The sequence below is a fragment of the Rhinolophus hipposideros genome, assembly GCF_964194185.1.
Source record: "Rhinolophus hipposideros genome assembly, chromosome: 1".
In the NCBI taxonomy this organism is placed as follows: Eukaryota; Metazoa; Chordata; class Mammalia; order Chiroptera; family Rhinolophidae; genus Rhinolophus; species Rhinolophus hipposideros.
Window position 1 is genome coordinate 75,763,333 of NC_138047.1, and position 19,541 is coordinate 75,782,873.

Here is a 19,541-nt window from a genome sequence, read left to right on the forward strand (position 1 = left end):
TAGTGCCAGGTGGGCACTAGACTAATTGGAAGGATCTTTGCATAAATTATATAAATGTCTCACAACTCTTCTGTGTACGTGAAACTAACATAAAATAGTATGGAACGTCAACTGCATCTGAAATAAATAATTTTAAAAACCTAAAGGAGAAGCATACCAGCAACCCTTCCCCACTCTCAGAATTATTTGGAAGAATATTAACGCATAAAGTTCAGGAGGAGACCTCCATGTGTCCAGTCTCTTTTCAGTCTGGAAAAATTGCTCATGTAACTTGATTTGTGGTCATCTGACTCATGACTTAATCAGGAACATGACTTAACATGGGGTTTGCTCCCTGTAAAGTGCTTCTCTTGTGCTGTAACCAGACTTCCCTGTACTAAGACTGGCTGGTGTTGAGGACTGGTATGGCAGCCTCATAATTTGTTCAGAACCCTTGTTTATTTCTAGTCACCATTCCATAGTTCCTAGCGTGTGGCCATATTCATCATGGAGCCAGATGGCTCCTAAGACTTTTGACATCACACCTGTCCTCCAAGAAATATGAAGCTGTGATGGGCTGGAAGCACCTCATACTGGATGGAAAGAGGCAATTCAGTGCATCTTCCCTCTTTCATATTCAATGATAGCACTTTGTGTATTAAACTTCTCGGGCTGTCATAACAAAATACCACAGATTGGATGATTTAAACAATAAATACCTATTTTCTCAGTTCTGGAAGCTGGGAGTCTACGATCAAGGAACCAGAAGTCGGCTTGTGGCAGAGCTTCTTTCCTTGGCTTGCACACAACCGCCTTCTCTCTGTCCTCACATGGCCTTCCTCTGTCACCTGCACTTCTGGTGTCTCTTCCTCTTTCTATAAGGATGCCAAACTTATTAGATAAGGCCTCATCTCCAAATACAGTACATTACAGGTTAGGGCTTCAACGTATGAATTTGAAGAGGATGAAATTGAGTCCATAACACTTTGGTAGCTTGAAATCAGCCATGGTGGGAATATTTACACCACAGTAACTGACAAAAACTATAAATCAAGGCTCTTTTTTATCTTTATGGAGAGGTAGTTTATCAACACACAACTCGGATAAAGAAATGGAGGCCTCATTAAGGAAGAAGGTTTCTGTAAGACACATCTGCAGGTATCTCATTGGTCAGAATTTACTCCCCACGTCCTATCTAGCTGTAGGAAAGAATAGAAAATCCTAATCTTTTTAGTTGGATAGAAATGTGCCCAACAACAAGTCAAAATCTGTTTCTAAAAGGAAGAACAGAATACATATTGGGGTAGGCAACTAGCATTTTCTGTTAGAGAAAGGTATACTTCTAAGTCCAACTACTCTAATTCTTTCCTTTATTTGGATACCTCCTCTTAACCATTTAAGTGTGTGTGTATGTAGTCTCTCAGTTTTAAGGTCTACCAAATACTCTTAAATCTCTGTCTTATAGTTCTCAGAAAGAACTCAGATTTCTCTCCATCCAAGCACTGTACTATATTAATGTTCTTTTAAAATGTATATTCCTTTTTAATTTAGTAACAATTTGAAGAATCACAAAATTATGTTAAAGTGCAATTATACCAAACAGAAAAGAAATCCTAAGATGCTCTCTATAAGTTCTTCTCCTTTCCCTTTTGACACACTTCCAAATATTAACCTGATTTTTTCAATTTGAGAAAATATCCTCTAATTTTGCCTTCTCCCCTTTCTTTCAGCTCAATAACTTGATACATTTATAATTACTTTGCTTTCTAAAAATCACACCTTTCTGATGGCATCCACAGGTTTGTCTCTGACAGAGACTATTTTGTGCTAAAGGAATTGAAAGTTACCATAGTGCCAGTTCATTCCAAAATTTATAAAAATACTTTTGAAGGCTTTAAACTAGAAAAATTCACTAATTTTTCTCAGACGGAAGAAGGTATTTCTCTGGTACCTGAAGCTCAAATATTTTACACAGCAGGGGACAACCAATTAAAAGTTGAAAAGAATGTGAAATGAATCCACAAAGATGTAGAATCTCTTTATTAATTAGGAAACTATGTTTTGAATAATGTAAATTATAACTTCATATGTCATTGAAAGAGCATGAAAAATACTTTAAGGTGTGCCAAGTATTTTGCTGAACCTGCTTAAGAAATAACAATAAGAAACTTTTCTAAATATTATAATTCAGGAAGGTAATTTTAACATATATAAAAATTGATATTCATTTTTAGGCATGACCAAGGTTTTGAAACTACTAATATTTATTTCATAATAATGTTCTAATCAGAAAGAGTCATGTTGATTTCAGTTCCTATGGAAACATTAGGTGGGTTCATTTAACGTTTACCACATGGTAAAGAGCTAAAATTTGTTTATGAACACAGCTTCTCAGACAATGGAAATACAGAAACTAAAAAGGTCTTAAATTAATGGATTTCTGAAATATCTTTTTATATGGAATTAATGAATGTAGTTTGAACTCTTCAGAAATATACTTGGATTATATTTTCCATAAACTACTTTGGTCTGTCCCTCATCTGAAAAGACAGACCACTTAAATCATAGAGGCAGGGAAGGCTGACAAAGATACTTGAAGAGCCTAGAACTTGAGATACGAAATTTAAGTAGAATTCCTTTCTACGATTGCTCCTTTGCAAAAGTGTTAGAATGGTGCAAAAGTAATTGCGGTTTAAAAGATTAAAAATAATTGCAAAACCCGCAATTACTTTTGCACCGACCTAATACTTTGTTGTGTATCTATGTACGATGGGGACCAGAAGTTTCATTTTTTTTTCTTCCATTATAAACCTTTTTTCTTTTTCATAACGGATTATCATACCCTTGCTTGATTCGGTGATTTTTGACCCGTATTTGTAGGTCCTTCCAGTATTAAATGTGACTGGCCTACTTTAGTCTAGATAGCATATGGCAGAATTCACTTTTTCTCTCTTCTATTTGAATCTTTAAAGTAATCAGTTTTATTTTTATTGAACAGCTATAAAATGTAGACATCATAGTGACCATAGTTAAAGCAAAATAATGTTCAAGTCACACTTGCTATTGTTCACAAAAAGGCCAATTCAATAATATATTATGAAGGAGGGCCTCCCAAACAGATCATACAGAGTCCATCTTGATATGGGTGGAAACAGAAATTAGGTCTTAATTTAATAACAAACATTCAATAGATATGAAAATGTACATACACACAAAAAAGACAGTACATAAAAGGGCATCTTTTTGGAGGATTTCTCTGAAATCAACTTTATTATCAATAGATCTAATTAATGGCAGAGTTTTGAGTCAACTAATGACTCAAGATATCAGAAATAAATTAGCTCATTTTTGTGTTAGATTCTAAAGAAATTAGATTTTATGTAATTTATAATCAAAGAACCAGCAAGCAAACCTCACCATATAGCTCTCGTGATTCATCACCTGACTTTCAGAAAGTTAACAGTCCATTATAATACTCCTAATCTCTTTTCTGATAGGCAATATCAATATCTTTTTTCAAAATTATCTTTGTGAAATGTACTGAAATTAATTTCATTTGACGCCAGTAACTCCAGGTCCTCCCTTTACCATATGTGCACAGCGGTAGCTGATGAGACCTACTTTACAACTTTCAGGTTTTTTGTTGTGGATAGATATTTACTTTGGGAAGACAACTTTTATAACATATATTTCCCTTATAATACAGGTTAAGTGCCTAGTCAAGCAATATGGTAAGAGGAAATTTCAGCCTCTTCGTCTAGTTAAGCTTAAGATAGCTTTTGTTGGCTTTAAATTCCCCTGAGCAATATTGTAAGAGGTCCTTTAACCTCTTCAGGAGGTAAAGTAAAATTAATGCTTACACCCTAAGAATGTTTTAATATTCAAAGCTTCATTAGGCAGCTGAGGTTATAACTGGCTTTTTGATCTTATACTTAATGTTATACTTAATGGCTTATTCCAAACCCCAGATGTCTGGGTGACAATTTTCCAGGAGAATTTGGGAAATGTCTCCATAACAAAGATTGAAAGTTTTTACAGCATGTTCTGAAAATGAATTTAAAGAGCTACATTTTGTTTGTTACAATAAAACACGAGTTTTCCATTGAAATAAATGTTAATTGTTATTCTTTCATGGAGAGCACAACATTCTTAAGTGACTTTAACACTTGGTATGTTTAGCAGAATTCACAATGCAGTATATCAGTTACTTTAAACAGCTCGTTCAAAAAAAGGCTTTGGATAAATGTATGGTGTAATTAGTACTTAAATAATAGGGCATTAAACCTTGCCTTCCCAAGGGTTTTTCATTATAATCAATTGAATAAAAGTTCTATAATTTCAATCAACTACTCGTTCTCTTTCCAAACATAGTTTCGAGGAACTTGTCTATAATTTGTGGGAATATTCTTCCTAAGAATAATAACAAATGCCTAACTTTTTAATAAATAGCTTTATTGTTCTGAATTCTAAAGTGTTATATAAAGATGATTATAGATTATTTAAAAAAAATCTAGGGAGTTGGGAAGAAAGGATTTAGGGTTTTGCTTTTACCATAATTTTACCACGTGTTTTTATCTTTTAAGTTTTTTCTTTAATAACTCTAAAATTATATATTCTCTTTGTGATTTCTAATTTCTAAGGATAAAAAATAAAACATTTAAGTTCTAGAAGTTGGCACGATTGTTATGAATTCTTAAAGCCTTCCTTCGTATTCTCTAAGAGATATATTAATGTGAGACACGCACGCATTGTATACTGAGCTCCTAACTTTTGTTTGTGTTTTATAAGATTTTCCTGCTGGCTCTGTTAATGTCAGCGTCTACTGTGATGGAGTCATTAAGGCCACAACTGAGATTAAATACCACACAACAGAAAAGGCTATGGAGTGCCTGGGAGTGGCAGATCCAGGAGATGGTGTATGCAGGGTAAGGTGATCTTTCCGTGAAGTTGATAATGAGCTGAAAGAGCTAATGTGAGATAAAAGAATGCATGCTTTGGTATGGAGTCTGTATGTTGGTTGAATAAGAATGAACTACTGATCAATAGGAAGGGAAGAAACTGACCTCTGTGGTGCAGAGATGCAGATGAATTAGTTTGCTTAAGTCAGGCATTCCAGATAATGTCACTGAGAGACAGATTACCCAGAAGAGTTATTGTAATAGGCTCATTTTAAAGCTGTTACAGAGTAGATTTAAAAAAGACAGAAGAATTAAAGTCCTAAGAAATTATTTTACCTTTTATCTAGATCTGAAAAATACAAAATATAAGTCAGGTTATCTGGTGCTTTGAAATTACAGAGTCAGACAAACTGAGAATACCACCAAAAAGGGAGCATGTCGTGTTACTCTAGAAATTGTTATTTTCATGTGGAAATTTCCAAGCTCAGTGTATGTTTTCCTTTGTTTCATTTATCACTATTATCTGATAGTGAAAATTATTGCTTTAAATTAACAGTGTTTATTAGGAAATCCAGAAGGTTAAAATTTTGGGGGGAAGTATGCAGACAGGCATTTTTAAGCCCAGGTTGCTTCTCTCTTGAGTGTGACAAACTATTCCTCAGCAATGATGACTTGGTGAGGAGTTTGTGGTCTTCTCGAAGAGCCCTTGTTGAGACATTTTCCAGTGAAAGTACATGCTCTGAATGCCCTATCCTCATGGATTTAGAATGTAACAACAACAATAACAATTGCATTGGGATTAATCTTATGCCATTAGTTTAATTTCTGCATTTCATTTTGTCTTTTTGTTATCTGACCCATTTTCATTAAAGAGAAAGTTTAGCAGATGTGGAAATTTTACCCTTTGTGTGCTTATTCCATCAAATTTTCAGAATGAAATAGACATTTCTTTTCATAGCTACTTGATAATTAGAAGTATAACCTTGCTTAATTGCCTGTGTGTGTGTGTGTGTGTGTGTGATGAGAAAGGGAGAGGCTAAAGAGGGTATGGACAAATAAAGAGGTAGTCGAATGAACAATGTGGTCTTCACAGCCACTGCAAAACCCTCTATAAGAACTTATAACAGAACCATCAATGATAGTGAAGTTGATGGGTTTTCATGAAGACTTACATGTTTAACCTAGTTTGGAATTGGAGGTTTTGTTATTTATTTTGTGTAAGACATTTTTCTATTAGAGTTCTCCTTTTGGAATGACATATTTTAGAACAATGAAAACAGTAAAAATGTCTTTAAAAAGGACAGGGAGTAAAATAACCATTTGTCAAACCAAGAAGTTTGGACATTTGACAATATGTCTATTCTGTAATTGCAAAGCAAGAACAAAAGTAATAGCCTGACATACAGAAAAATGTTTCTTTTTCTGGTGACAAGTCTACCTTATCTTCTATTTAAAAAATTCTATTACAAAAAAAATTAATAAAAGTGATATATTGCATTATGAATACAGTCAGCATAGAAGTAAAGAGGTCCCCGAAACACATTGCTGTGTTGGTTTTCCCTTTAAAGAGGAAAAAGCCCTCTCTATAGAGTGAAAATTAAGTGTAATTCTTGACTCTTGTACAGTTTTTCAGAATGCTGTAATATAGAAGTTATTTTTTTCTATAGATTTGAGTGAATAAAAACTGTTTTGCCTAGCTTTTAGATAACTAGAAAATGTTTGGTTTCATTTTCACCCTCAATCTCAGAAATGAGAGGTGAATAAGTGTTATGATTGTATCTTAGGATTTCTCCTCTCCACCAAGCCCTGGCAGTCTAATGAAAGGAAGAATGTTGGATAGTCACAGCTTGATTCAGGCTTTTACTATCAGGAAAGAGCCACTTAAACCCAAGGTGAGATTACTGAGGGGTAGAATTATTCTGGCTTGGCGACAGCAGACCACAGTGTAAAAAGAGACATTAAGAGATTAGGCTTAATATATACAACTTAAAATAGATAGGCTTAGACATTTTGCTCCTATCATCAGGGGACTTAGACGTGTTGTACGATTAGATCAAACAAATTCTGAGACAGACCTCAGACCAGACCAAGCTATACTATCACACACCTAAAAGAAGGAAAAGGCTGCCATTCAGTCAGACTCCATCACATCTTACATCAGGCATGACAGGGGGTTTGAACCACATATGTTATCCCTGTGATGAATTCATTAAGATGGTGAGTGGCCGACTGTATCCTTCATGAAAAAGAAGAAACGACAGGGGCGTTTCCTTTGTGTATTTTAGGGATGTTTGGCCTCAGAGGAGATATCCCAACCCACACTGCTTGATGGCATTTGGATTTTCTCCCACATAGATTATATTTTTGACATTGGACTTCCCTCCCACACAGATTATATTTTTTAAATTGTGTAAAAGCCTTTGCTTTTTCTTTCCAGTATAGAACATTACAGTAATTGTTTCTTTCATGTGCTTGCTACTCTATCATTTAATTGGGAAATTTGGATATTTTGCAAAATAGTCTACTAAACATCTCTATTCAAAGAACAATATACGTTGTAATTTTATTCACCATGGTAACTGTGTGTTTGTAAGAACATATACCAGCAGATTTCAATTTTTTCAATATCCTACCTACTTAGCTGAAACGGCATATTGAAAGAGCTGTTCTGAGTTTTCCTATAAATGCTAATGGGAGCTGTGCACTTAAGTAATCCTAAAAATTAGTAATATAATATTCCTCATAATCATTTAAAAACTATTGGGCATATAATAACATGAACATTCTCTGAATTTGAGAGAAGGAATAATAACAAGAAAGCTGTGGGTTTTATTTTTCAGTAAGCCTAGAATTTGTAATAAGAGATTTTATATTATCATTTAAAAGCTCTTGGGCATGTAGCAAAATGACCATTCTGTGAATTTGAAAAAAGAAATGATAATAAGAAATTTGATTCTCTTAGTTTGTTTTTAATGATGTCCATTAGGGTTTCGAATACGTGACCAAAATCAGCTTAATTATCTAATAACTGCTCCCTAAAATCATTTCATCTTTTTTGAATAGATACTAAATCCCAGCACATAGTCTCATAGAGATACAATATCCAAAACTTCACCTAAAACAGTTAGTTCCAGAGAGATTCAATGGAAAAATTCACAGCCCAATTTGGGAAGATGATTAGAATTCAAGTATCAATGTTAGAAATACTAGTAACTCCTATTTAACTGAGATAATTAAAACCTTTGAGACTTTCATACTATTTACAAAAGTGTCTAGGGGAGCAATAAAGTTAACTTTGTGTTGGAACAACTTGTTACAATGTAAAAACCAAAATAAGTAGAAATGCTGAAAGAACAGAATTATTGATCAAAGCATCAGGATCCTATTTGTTAAAAGAGATTTTGAAATGGCACCAAATAATTCTTCTTAGTTATACTTCTTATCGGTAAAATGGTATCTTTGTGTTGCCGGTATTTATCATTTTGCATGTTGTAATTTATACGTATTAAAATGTTTTCATCTTCCTATTAGGTACACTTCATTTCCAGTTTTTGTTAAATTGTATATATTGTTCAATCTTTGGTTTGCGACCTGCAAATGTTTAATACAGGTACGAAACCAGGTGTGGTTGGGGTGAGAAAAGGTGCAAATTCCTCACCTCATGAGGAATTTCCCAGTTGTGACTAGTTCCCTTAAAGGTTAGTTCCCACATTAAGTTAAAGCTCAGGGGTTGTTAACAGTTGTCTCCCTGAAAGAATCTCCAGGAGATTCTACAGAGAGATACTGGAAACTACCAGGCATTTCCGTAATTTTATTTAGGTCCTGTGTCCCTCAAAAGGTTGATAGACACATTTCTTCCTCTTTTTCATCTGTTCCTATTTGTGAGAGGTACAAATGCATCTAGTCTCTTCACCCTAACACCAATGTCATCTACGACACTCCCTTGATACAAACTTTCCGTGGCTTGCTATATAAGGTCGAAACTCCTTTGAATGGCACACAAGGCTGTGCAGTCACAAATCTTTTCGAACTCACTCCTAGCACAACACACTTTCCATGTCTTCTTAACTCTATAATTCCTATGTTCTAGCCATCAGGATTGCTGACTCTTTTAGAACATATTACTGTGTTTTCCTGAAAATAAGACCTAGCAGGACCATCAGCTTTAATGCTTCTTTTGGAGCAAAAATTAATATAAGACCTGGTACTATTATATTATATTATATTATATTATATTATATTATATTATATTATATTATATTATTATGTTATGTCATGTCATGTCATGTCACGTTATATTATATTCCTCTTATAATACCGGATATAATATAATATTATTTTTTGCTCCAAAAGACGCATTAGAGCTGACGGTCCAGCTAGGTCTTATTTTCAGGGAAACAAGGTATGCTATTCCTGCCCCCCCACACCCACCTTCTTAAAGGCAGGGGCCCTGCCGTTGTTCTTTGTGTAGCCAGTTTATTTCACACAAATTGTTCTGGTACACGGGACACGATTGATATTGATTGCTTAAATTATAGGAAAACACAAGTGATTGCTTTTTTTCTAGCCAGATTTGAAAAATAAGTGAAAAACTATAGTATAGGTATGTGAATAAAATAGGAAGAGAAATGGAACTACCCTTTTCACACTCTTGTTTATTTAGAAAAGTGAATAAATGAATCTTATGCATTGAAAGTGAGGAACTCTTAGAGGTCCATGATACTAGAAAAATGAAGAATTTGTGCTATAAACTTTTCTTCATGTTCTACCTCAGCAGTGAGCTGTATGTTAATACACTTCGTTACTGACTTTTAACAGCCATTCAATTCTACATTCCAGTGTTGCTTTCCTTTGAATATTGAGTAAATGTGCTACTCAAAAATGCCTAAGATCTTACGTCTTATTCAAAAGGCTGAATATTATCTTTTCTTTTCCTTTCCTGGCAAGTGGCAGCACGGCACTGGAAAATTAGTTCTCCTATGAGGCAGGAGCAGAGGTAGATTTTTATACTGAATCAGTAATCACTTCATGAGAGCTCAGTTTTCCTAGTACATGAATTTTCTCCTGTGTACAATGAAGAAGCTAGAGTATATGATCCCCAAGGTCACTTCCAACTCAAGTATTCCATAATTTTATGCCAAGAAAAAAATATTAATACTTAAATTGGAAATTATGACCACTCTCCATTAAAGAGGATTGACTTGCATGTATGTGGGCTTTCCATGTAGCCTCTGTTTCACTTTTATTTGCACTCCTTCCTAATTCCCCCTCCAGAAAAGAAGGAAATAATTTGGGTTTCATGTATCTTCCATCAGTTTTATTACTTGTTTCACATTTCTGATGAAAGATTTTAAATGAGTAAAGAACAATAAAAATGCAATTTGGAAATTTGTTTCTGGATTCATTTTTTTCATAGTGTTTGTATCCCTTATAAGAATGGATCAATAAGAAGAAGGCATATCTATTGGAGTTTGTATTGTCCTGACAAATTAAGTGACATTTTCTTTGTGCTAAATCTCCACCTGTAGTAATGGTCCAGTGAAGGCTAATGATACATGATTAGCGTAGTTCACACCTAATGATTATCTTCACCTCAATTACAAATCATTGAATCAAACAGCAATATTCTACTTAATGTGCTCATCCATTTATTTAGAGAAAAACAAGTAAATTGGTTAGTTTTAGCAGTAGTTATTGCAGTATTATAAGGAAAAATAAATATTTCTGAGTTTGGTTACTTAGCCATTAGCACAACTATACAGTGGGCTCTCCACAATTCTTTATCTTGTAAGCCATCTCAGCCCATTTTCATAGTTATTAGCCCCGGATATTTTAGCTTATGTTTAACTACTATTTAGAATATATTTTATTAATGACTTCTTAACTTGTAGTTTCTGCTTACTCAGTGGAAATAAATATGCCCTCCATTTTTCATTTCTCCCAAACTAAAGCATCTCTCTTGTTTCTTACTCCCCCTCGCTTCTCCCTGGCTTTGATGGCCCTTGTCAGAGCATATCACTGCGCTTGTATGAGTGTTGCCTATAACCCACCCCAATTGAGTGTGGGCTTCTGCTTTTACCACCTAGTTATTTAGAGGGTTGAGATCTTCAGCCGTAAGGAGTGTTTTAAAATAACCCAGAAAACAAAGCACAAATCAAGCACAGTTAGTAATGTGCCTTTATAGCTATTATTCATAACAAGATAATTAGAGAAAATTAGAGAATCTGCCTCTTATAGGAACAAACCCCAAATCATTAGTAACCCTTTGGAAATTAGAAGACTGAGAAAATGATTGTGACAGAAATGTGGTTTTTTTACCATTTTAAAAGTAATTATACATTCTTGGGGGCCTCTTTATTAAGAACAGTTCCAGTATCAACAATAAGATAAAGAAATAAAGTGGATATGTAATTTGGAAACTCTAAATTGTATTTAGCATTCATGAATTAGGCTTCTACAGTAAACTGCATAATGACACAGGAAATTAAGTAAAAGAACTCTTTGATAAGATAAGGAAAATTCAACTTCTAAGAATTCCCCTCCCCTAGAGTTCAGCCATTTAGTCTCATCAACCTTGTTACCTTAAGTATCAACACATAAATATACGAGTATATATCAATTATGCTCAAGTCTCTTCCAATGAGTCCAGTGGACATTTTTCTTGTTCAATTTAACTTGAATTTTCAGCAGCAATTAACACCATTGATCAAACTCATTTTCTTGATACATTTTCTTTCCTGAGCTCCCATGAAGCCATATCATCCTGGGTTTCCTTCTAGGTTCTTAGCTTTTCCTTCTCAATATCCTTTGTAATCTCTACTTTCTAGAACTTAAAATTTTGAATTTACCAAGTTTTGATACTCTTCCTTACTTGATAAATATTCCCTCTGCAGGTTATATCATTAACTTATAAGACATACTCCAAATGTGCTTTTTCTTTAAGTCCCAGTCTTTTTAACTCAGGACATGCATCCTCATCATCAATCCTGTTTAAAAGCTTGAGACACAAGCGTCTCCTTAATACCTTCTACTCCCTCATCCTACAAATTCAATTCATCACTAAGCCATGTCAATTTTACTTACTAAATATTGCTCACTTCTCTACACATCTCTTCAGGGACTTTTTCCTCTTGCCTAAACTACTGTGATAGGCTCCCAACTGGTCCCCACCATGGGTTTTTTTCCACAGGATCTACTTAAGTCCATGTTCTGAGAGGTTCTTTTAAAAAGAAAGAGCTCATCATGCGATTCTCTGTTCAAACATTTCAGTAGATTCCAGTTGTATAGACTGAAAAACAAAATATCTTTAACATGAACACAATGGCTCTGTAGCGATTATCCCTTCTCTTTCTTTCCTGCTTATTCTAATTTCTCTCCCTCTGCATTCTGGGCACACTGGCCTGTTTTTAGTTCCTGGACTTTTAGTACCTGATCTCCTATCGCATGTTCTTTATATACGCTCTTCTCTAACTAAAAGACTTTTGCAGTCCCCCTTTCCCTTCATTATCTTCACCTAGTTAATTCAAATTTATCCTCCAAATTTTAATTTCAACATCTCTTCCTTAGTGAAACTTTCCTGACCTCACACATCTCCCTATGTGTCTCTTTGTAACACTGATTGCATTCTAATTTGATACCAATGTGTGTGATATTTCTCAAATTAATGTCTGCCTCTCATTAGATTCCAAGGTTAATAAGGGAAGAGGTACTGTTTGGTTCCTTGTTTCATCTCCAGAAACAAAAACACTGCCAGATGCATAGCTGTTCACTATATATTTTGTTGGGTCAAATAATGACAGGGCAGAAGAATTTTATACATTTTTCCCACCCAACCTCAAGTGGCCCACTTATTAGTGCCTCTTGTTCCCACAAAGCCACTGGCTTCCTTCTAGCACAGGGACAGCCCTTTTCGAGAAGGTTATTGAACTGTTGGCTGAAGCAGTGCTGCTTCTGACTGAAGTAGAAAGAGCAAGGCAAAGGAAGGACGAAAACAAAAATCAGATGAAGAGAAAACATTGAGACCAATTCTGTGTTGTCTAGCTTGGAAACGAGAGCCTAAAACAACACAAAATAATTCCAGAAAATTTTCGGGAAATTATCATATCAGTTAAAAAAGCCTTGTTTGAAAGACATTTCTTTGAATATGTTAGTGCTGGTTTTAAAACTTCTGTCTAATTACACATTTAAGAGGAAGTTGTTACAAAATGGTTGCTAAGGGGAGATAAGGGTGAGATAAGACATGGTTCTTGAAACTGCTTTATCTAATGCCTACCGTAGAACAACTTTGGCTTTTTGTTTATTTCATCAGTATTGTCATTAAATATCTCCATTAATGAGTTTGTTCAAGTTTGGTCAAATTAAAGTTTTGAGACTTTCTGATATTATGTAAGAGGGGTCAAGTTGAAAAATTCAGCACAATCTTCAATCAATGAATGATCTAATAATATATTTTTTAAACTTTTATCAGATTGCCTTTGCATAAATTATGATGTTTATCATTTTACATGATTGATGAAGATGGTAGAAACTGCTAGCTGTCTCCCAGTATTTCTCTTTCCTTTCTTACACAGTAATATAGCTTTAATCTGGGCACATGGCTTGCCAAGTAAATATTACCTTTCCTTACTCTCTTGTCGCTAGGTATAGCCACATAGCTACAACCAATAGCATGTCAGTAAAAGTCATATGTGCACATTTCTGATCATCTCCTTAGAAAACGGGTAGAGACATGCTCTCCCCCTCACTGACTTTTTCCTTTGACTAGCCAACAAGGGAATGATGATGGATGAAGCAGCTAGGACCATGAAGATGTCATATAGCAGAAAAGCATCGATATCATCATCATCATCATCATCATCATCATCATCATCATCATCATCATCATCATTGGGGCCCGATCTAATCAGGGAACTCTGGACTGCCTAATTGCAGGCTTTTATTTTAAAGAGAAATAGAGATCCATCTTGTTTAAGCCACTGGCCTTATGCTTTATGCTATTGCAATAGCAAAACCTACATTCTAAATAATTTAAAAGATGTGTATTATTTAAGAATTTAGAAGAAAAAAACAAACTAAATTATTTGTTCTGTTGATGCAAAATTAAAGTTAAGGAGCAAACTCTCCTCACTGATAGATTTGTACACTTTTTTTGAATCACAGTTATTATTTTAGTAAATTGTTATATCGGACAGCATACTTCATAGTATTTAGAGAAAAGGGGATTAATATTTACTAGAGATTTTATGTACATACTTATTTCAACTCGTAAGCAATTTTGTCAGGTAAGTATTATTAAGGTCCACAGCTGATAAGTCTTGGAGCAAACATTTCAACACAGGTTACTCAGATCTCAAAACATTTTCTTCTTGTTAGAATATCCAAGTTATTTAAAGAGACTCTACAACAATATGAAGACCTAATCAATGATAAATATAAAATACATGCAGGACGCCTTACATTGCATTCAATTTTATATTCTATATTTATTTTTGCATACGTAGTCAGACATGTTGAAATTCTAAGAACCAACTCACTGAAAATGTAGAAAAATTAATTTGGCAAAATAAATATCTCTTCTGTCTTAGTCCTATCCGCTTATTTAGTTTAGATTACTCTTTTAAATTAACTGCTTTGACTAATAAAGAAAAAAAAAAGGAAAGAAAGGAAGGAAGGAAGGAAGGAAGGAAGGAAGGAAGGAAGGAAGGAAGGAAGGAAGGAAGGGAAGAAGGAAGGAAGGAAGAGGCTTTATGTAATTGTAAAAAGTATTTGCTTTGCTCTTTCACCTACAATTTTTTTCACAAGTTTCAGTACAAAATTTTGTTCAGATATGTTCTGTAAACTATCCAATTCCCCTTTAAATGGCTGTTTTGGCTCACTTTCGCAGCACACATTAGGAACAGTGCAACAAACAAAGTGATCTTTCTTTTACTAGCGAAACTAGCAATTTGTTATAATAAGAAGAACAAGATGTTTTCCGCTCAACTATTGAATTCCCTTTTAGATATCTGAAGGCAAAGAGTAAAATGCTGCCACTATTTGATAGATTTTTGTCTCCTATTGAATATTTCACAACCCTATTATGGTTATGTCACTGAAATTGTTTCTGTTGGTAATCAAGACAGTTACTGTCTTTCTCTAACAGATTTTTAAAGTTACCTTAATAGTCTAGCCAATTTATAGGTTTCTTCACCCAACCACAACCTCTTTTCCTTACATATCTCTACTATTGAAGATGGGAAAGCCAAATTCTCACATTTTGAACCACCCTTATTTTAACCAATGAGACAAAAGGGAACATTTTTGGAGCTTTTGCTTTTCTAATTAAAAAATGGAAAGAATAGATCTGGTTGGCAATAGGCACCTTTCCTGCCCCCTCCTCCATGCATGCCTAAATGTGGATATGATGATTGAAATTACAGTGTCCATCATGAAACCATAATTATTTTGTACTTCAGATTTTGTTCTCCCTTCCACAGCTCAAATGTAGTATTAAATGAAATGTATTTAGAATATGAAGGCATAAATTAAAATCCTTATTCTACTACTTATTAGTTCTGAGATTTTTGAGTATTACTGATTTTTGGACCATAATGTTACATCTATAAAAATAGCCATCTTAAAAAAAATAATCTACCTTGCAGGAATGTTATAAAAATTATAAATAAATAATGTAAAGACTAGCACATTATAAGAGGCCAACATGTGGTAGTTACTATTACTACTTAATCTCTTAGAGTCTGTCTCATTGTATAGACTACCTTAACACCTACAACATGTAACTTTTCATACCATTCCACATATCTAAAGTTTCTCCCAACTTCTTATATGAAATTGCTGTAAAATCCTTTGAAAGACAGTCTCTCAATGACATTATACCCAAATTGTGTTCACACTGCTCATCCAAGAACGAAGCAAATCAGACTTTGACGGGTACTGCTATGTAAAAAGCTATTTATCTCAAGGAATTCCATTTTGTGTAATGAATATCTTCTTTTTTTCTGTTTGTTAATATTTAATTAAACTTTTAATTATTACAAATTGTAGATTCACATGTATTAGTAAGAAATAATAGGGAAAGATTGTGTGTTTGATAGTTGGTGTTTTTTAAGGAATTGGTACATTTCATCTAACTTGTCAAATTTGTGTGGATAGAATGGTTCATAGTACGACGTTATTATTCTTTTGATGTCTGCAGGGTCTGTAGTGATGTCTCTTGTTTCATTTGTCATTTGTATTTTGTTCTTTTGGTTTTTGTCAGTCTGGCTAAATAAAGTCTGTCAATTTTATTGATCTTTAAAAAAATCATCTTGTTACATTGATATTTTCTACTATTTTTATATTTTCAGTTTCATTGATTTTTGCTTTATATTTATTATTTTCTTCTTTCTACTTGCTTTAAGTTTATTATGCTCTTTTTCTAAGTCCTTGAAGTGGGAGCCTAGATGACCGGCTTGAGACGTTTCCTCTTTTCTAATACATGTATGTGCTCTAAAATTTTCTCTCAGCCCTGCTTTAGATATGTTCCACAAATTTTGATATGTGTATTTCATTTTCATTCAGTTTAATGTATATTTTTAATTTCCTTTGAGAAATGTCCTTCCCCCTTTTGACTCATGGATTATTTAGAATTGTGTTGTTTGGTTTTCAAATATTTGGAGACTTCCCTGTTATCTTTCTGTTTTGGATTTCTAGTTTGATTCCACGTGGTTGGAAAACATAGTCAGCATAAATTAAATTATTTTACATTTGTTGACATTTGTTTGTGTCCCAGTATATGGTCTGTCTTGGTGTTTGTTACATGGGAGCATGGTGAGAATCTTTATTCTGCTGTTGTTAGATGGAAAGTTCTATATATTTGATTAATCCTTGTTAGTTAGATCATTGGATAATAAGATGGTGTGTTTGAGTGTTTTTCATATCTTTGCAGGTTTTCTGTGAACTATTCTATTGATTTTTGAAAAATAGGTATTTAAATTTCCAACTATAGTTATGGATTTATCTATTTCTCTTATCAGTACTGTCAGTCTTTACCTCACGTGTTTTTCAGCTTTGATACATACGCATTAAGGATTACTATGTCTTCTTGGTGGAGTTTCTCTTTTATCCCTATATAATGTTCCTTTCTGTCTCTGGTAATTTCCATTGCTCTGATGTCTACTTTATCTAACATTAATATAGCATAACTACTCAAATCAGCATTTTTCTAGTGGATATTTTCTAGGGAGAAATACTTTGAAGATTACTTTTAGTAGCTATTTCTGTGTTTTTTCACATATTTTTTGTTTTCTATACTATTCATCTATATACAGACATAATAATAATAATATGATTATTAAATTGAAAATAGACGTGATTCAACTAGTTATGGTAGGCTAGAATATTGAAAGGCTATCTGTATTCTTTCCTAATTAATTAAATGTCTTCATCTACATTGTAAGGTGTTTTTTTTTTCTTTTTTCTAAGAACACTGTTACTGCATTTATAAAAAAAAAAAACAATTCTGTAAGCTATAGCATTTCTCATGTTGAGGTTTCATGGTGCCTGTGTGTGCAAAATGGTAGTTCTCAGGGTCTGAGTGGGAACTCTTGCTCTTTTGAGTTCTCATCTGTGACTCAGAATCTCAGAGCTGGAAGGGAGCCCAGAGGTTTCTTATGACTAGCATATATGAATGTAGTAACTCTATGACACACCAATCTCTACTCACTAAATATTATATAGTTTTAGAAAGAAATAGTAAGTTTATCTCCTCATATAAAAATACCAATGACTAAGATAATAGGCTATGCAGAACTCTCATGGCTATTGACACAAATTTTATACAAACTTATAAATGAGTGTTAGGATTTTTATGTTTTCTTAATTCATTTTATTAGCTGATATAGCTAAAACATAATCTTTTTGAGGTTTAGCATAAAGAAAATGCAAACATGTTGCAATAATGCAATATGCAATAATATTTTGCAATAATGTTTTGCTACATTGCTCCTGTCAAAGACTTCATGAAAGATTAAAAGGGTAACCACAATGAGATATCACTTTATACCTGTTAGGATGGAAATTATAAAAAACACAAGAAATAACAAGAGCTGGCAAAGATGTCGAGAAAAGGGAACCCTTATGCATTATTGGTGGGAATGCAAGTTGGTGCAACCACTATGGGAAATAGTATGAAATTTCCTCAAAAAATTAAAAATAGAGCTACTATATGATTTTGTAATTCCATTTCTGGGTATTGGTCTAAAGAAAATGAAAACACTAACTTAAAAAGATATATGTACCCCTATGAGCACTGAAGCTTTGTTTACAATAGCCAAGACATACATGTCCACCAATAGATGATTGAATAAAGAAAATGTGGTATATCTAGAATAAAATCTTGCCATTTATGACAACATGGATGGAACTTGAGGGCATTACGCTAAGGGGAATAAGTCAGAGAAAGACAAATACTGTATGATCTCACTTATATGCGGAACCAAAAAAAAAGAAAACAAGAAAAAAAGCCCTAAACCTAGAAACCTAGTTCACAGATACAGAAAACAGACTGATGATAGCCAGAGGCAGGGAGTAGGGAGTGGGAGAATTGGGTAAAGGTAGTCAAAAGCTATAAAATTCCAGTTATAAAATAAATAAGTCCTAGGGATATAATGTACAGCATGCTGACTATAGCTAATGATACTTTATTGTATAATTAAAAGTTGCTAAAGAATAAATCTTAAAAGCTCTCATCACAAGAAAATACAATTTAATTATGTATGGTGATTGATGTTAACTAGACTTATTGTGGTGATCGTTTTGATATATCAATATATACAACCACTAAATCATTACATTGTATACCTAAAACCAATATAATGTTGTATGTCAATTATACCTCAATTTAAAAAGAGTAATTACTGACAAATATAAAGTTGTCACATCTTTATTTATATAATAGGTTTCATTCATTCAATATCAATATTCAACTACACAGAGATCAATTGTGCTGCAACTTAAATAAATTTAATTTAATCTGCATAAACATTTTCATGTTAAGCATCATAAGCTGTAGGCAAATCCACAGTGCTTACAGGATGAATTATAAACTTTTTGTCAGGCATACAAGGCACATTTTGACATGACAACTTCCTCCTCTCTTATTCTATTCTAGTCTTACAGAAATTTCTAAAGTGTTTCACCAGGTCATGTTTCATAATGTCTCTATGACTGTAAGCAATTTGTTCAGTTAGTCCAGAATGTTCCTTGTATGCATGGAAATCTCAGTTTAGGTCATTTCTTCCATCGAGTGTTTCCTGGCCATTCCTTCCTTTGTGTATTTGAGCCATCTCCCTTTTCCCACTCTGTACCTAACCCATAGGGACCTTCTATCATACAAGGTCCAACAATTAAGTTTGCGAACTCATCCTAGAAAAAGTGCTACATACCTCATTGCTGAATATCACTATAGTCACCTTCAAAGTACTCCCCTTGGGATACTATGTATCAACGCCAGTGACTAGTCTACCCTTCAAAGCAATTTTGGAACTCTTTTTCTGGAATGACCATCAGAGCTGCTGTCATATTTCCATTGATGTCCTGAATATCATCAAAATGCCTTCCTTTCACTATTTCCTTTATCTTTGGGTAAAGAAAGAAGTCATTGGGGGCCAAATCAGGTGAGTAGAA

The 19,541-nt window shown here is 33.8% G+C and overlaps 1 protein-coding gene across 1 annotated transcript in view; it reads left to right on the plus strand.

The window, feature by feature from the left end:
• Positions 1–19,541, plus strand: part of BANK1 (B cell scaffold protein with ankyrin repeats 1) — a 336,084-nt gene that overhangs the window by 84,750 nt on the left and 231,793 nt on the right. Inside the window, exon 5 of the mRNA XM_081062310.1 lies at positions 4,768–4,904. Within this exon, the coding sequence (XP_080918436.1) occupies positions 4,768–4,904 (137 nt within the window). The remainder of the gene's footprint in view (positions 1–4,767; positions 4,905–19,541) is intronic.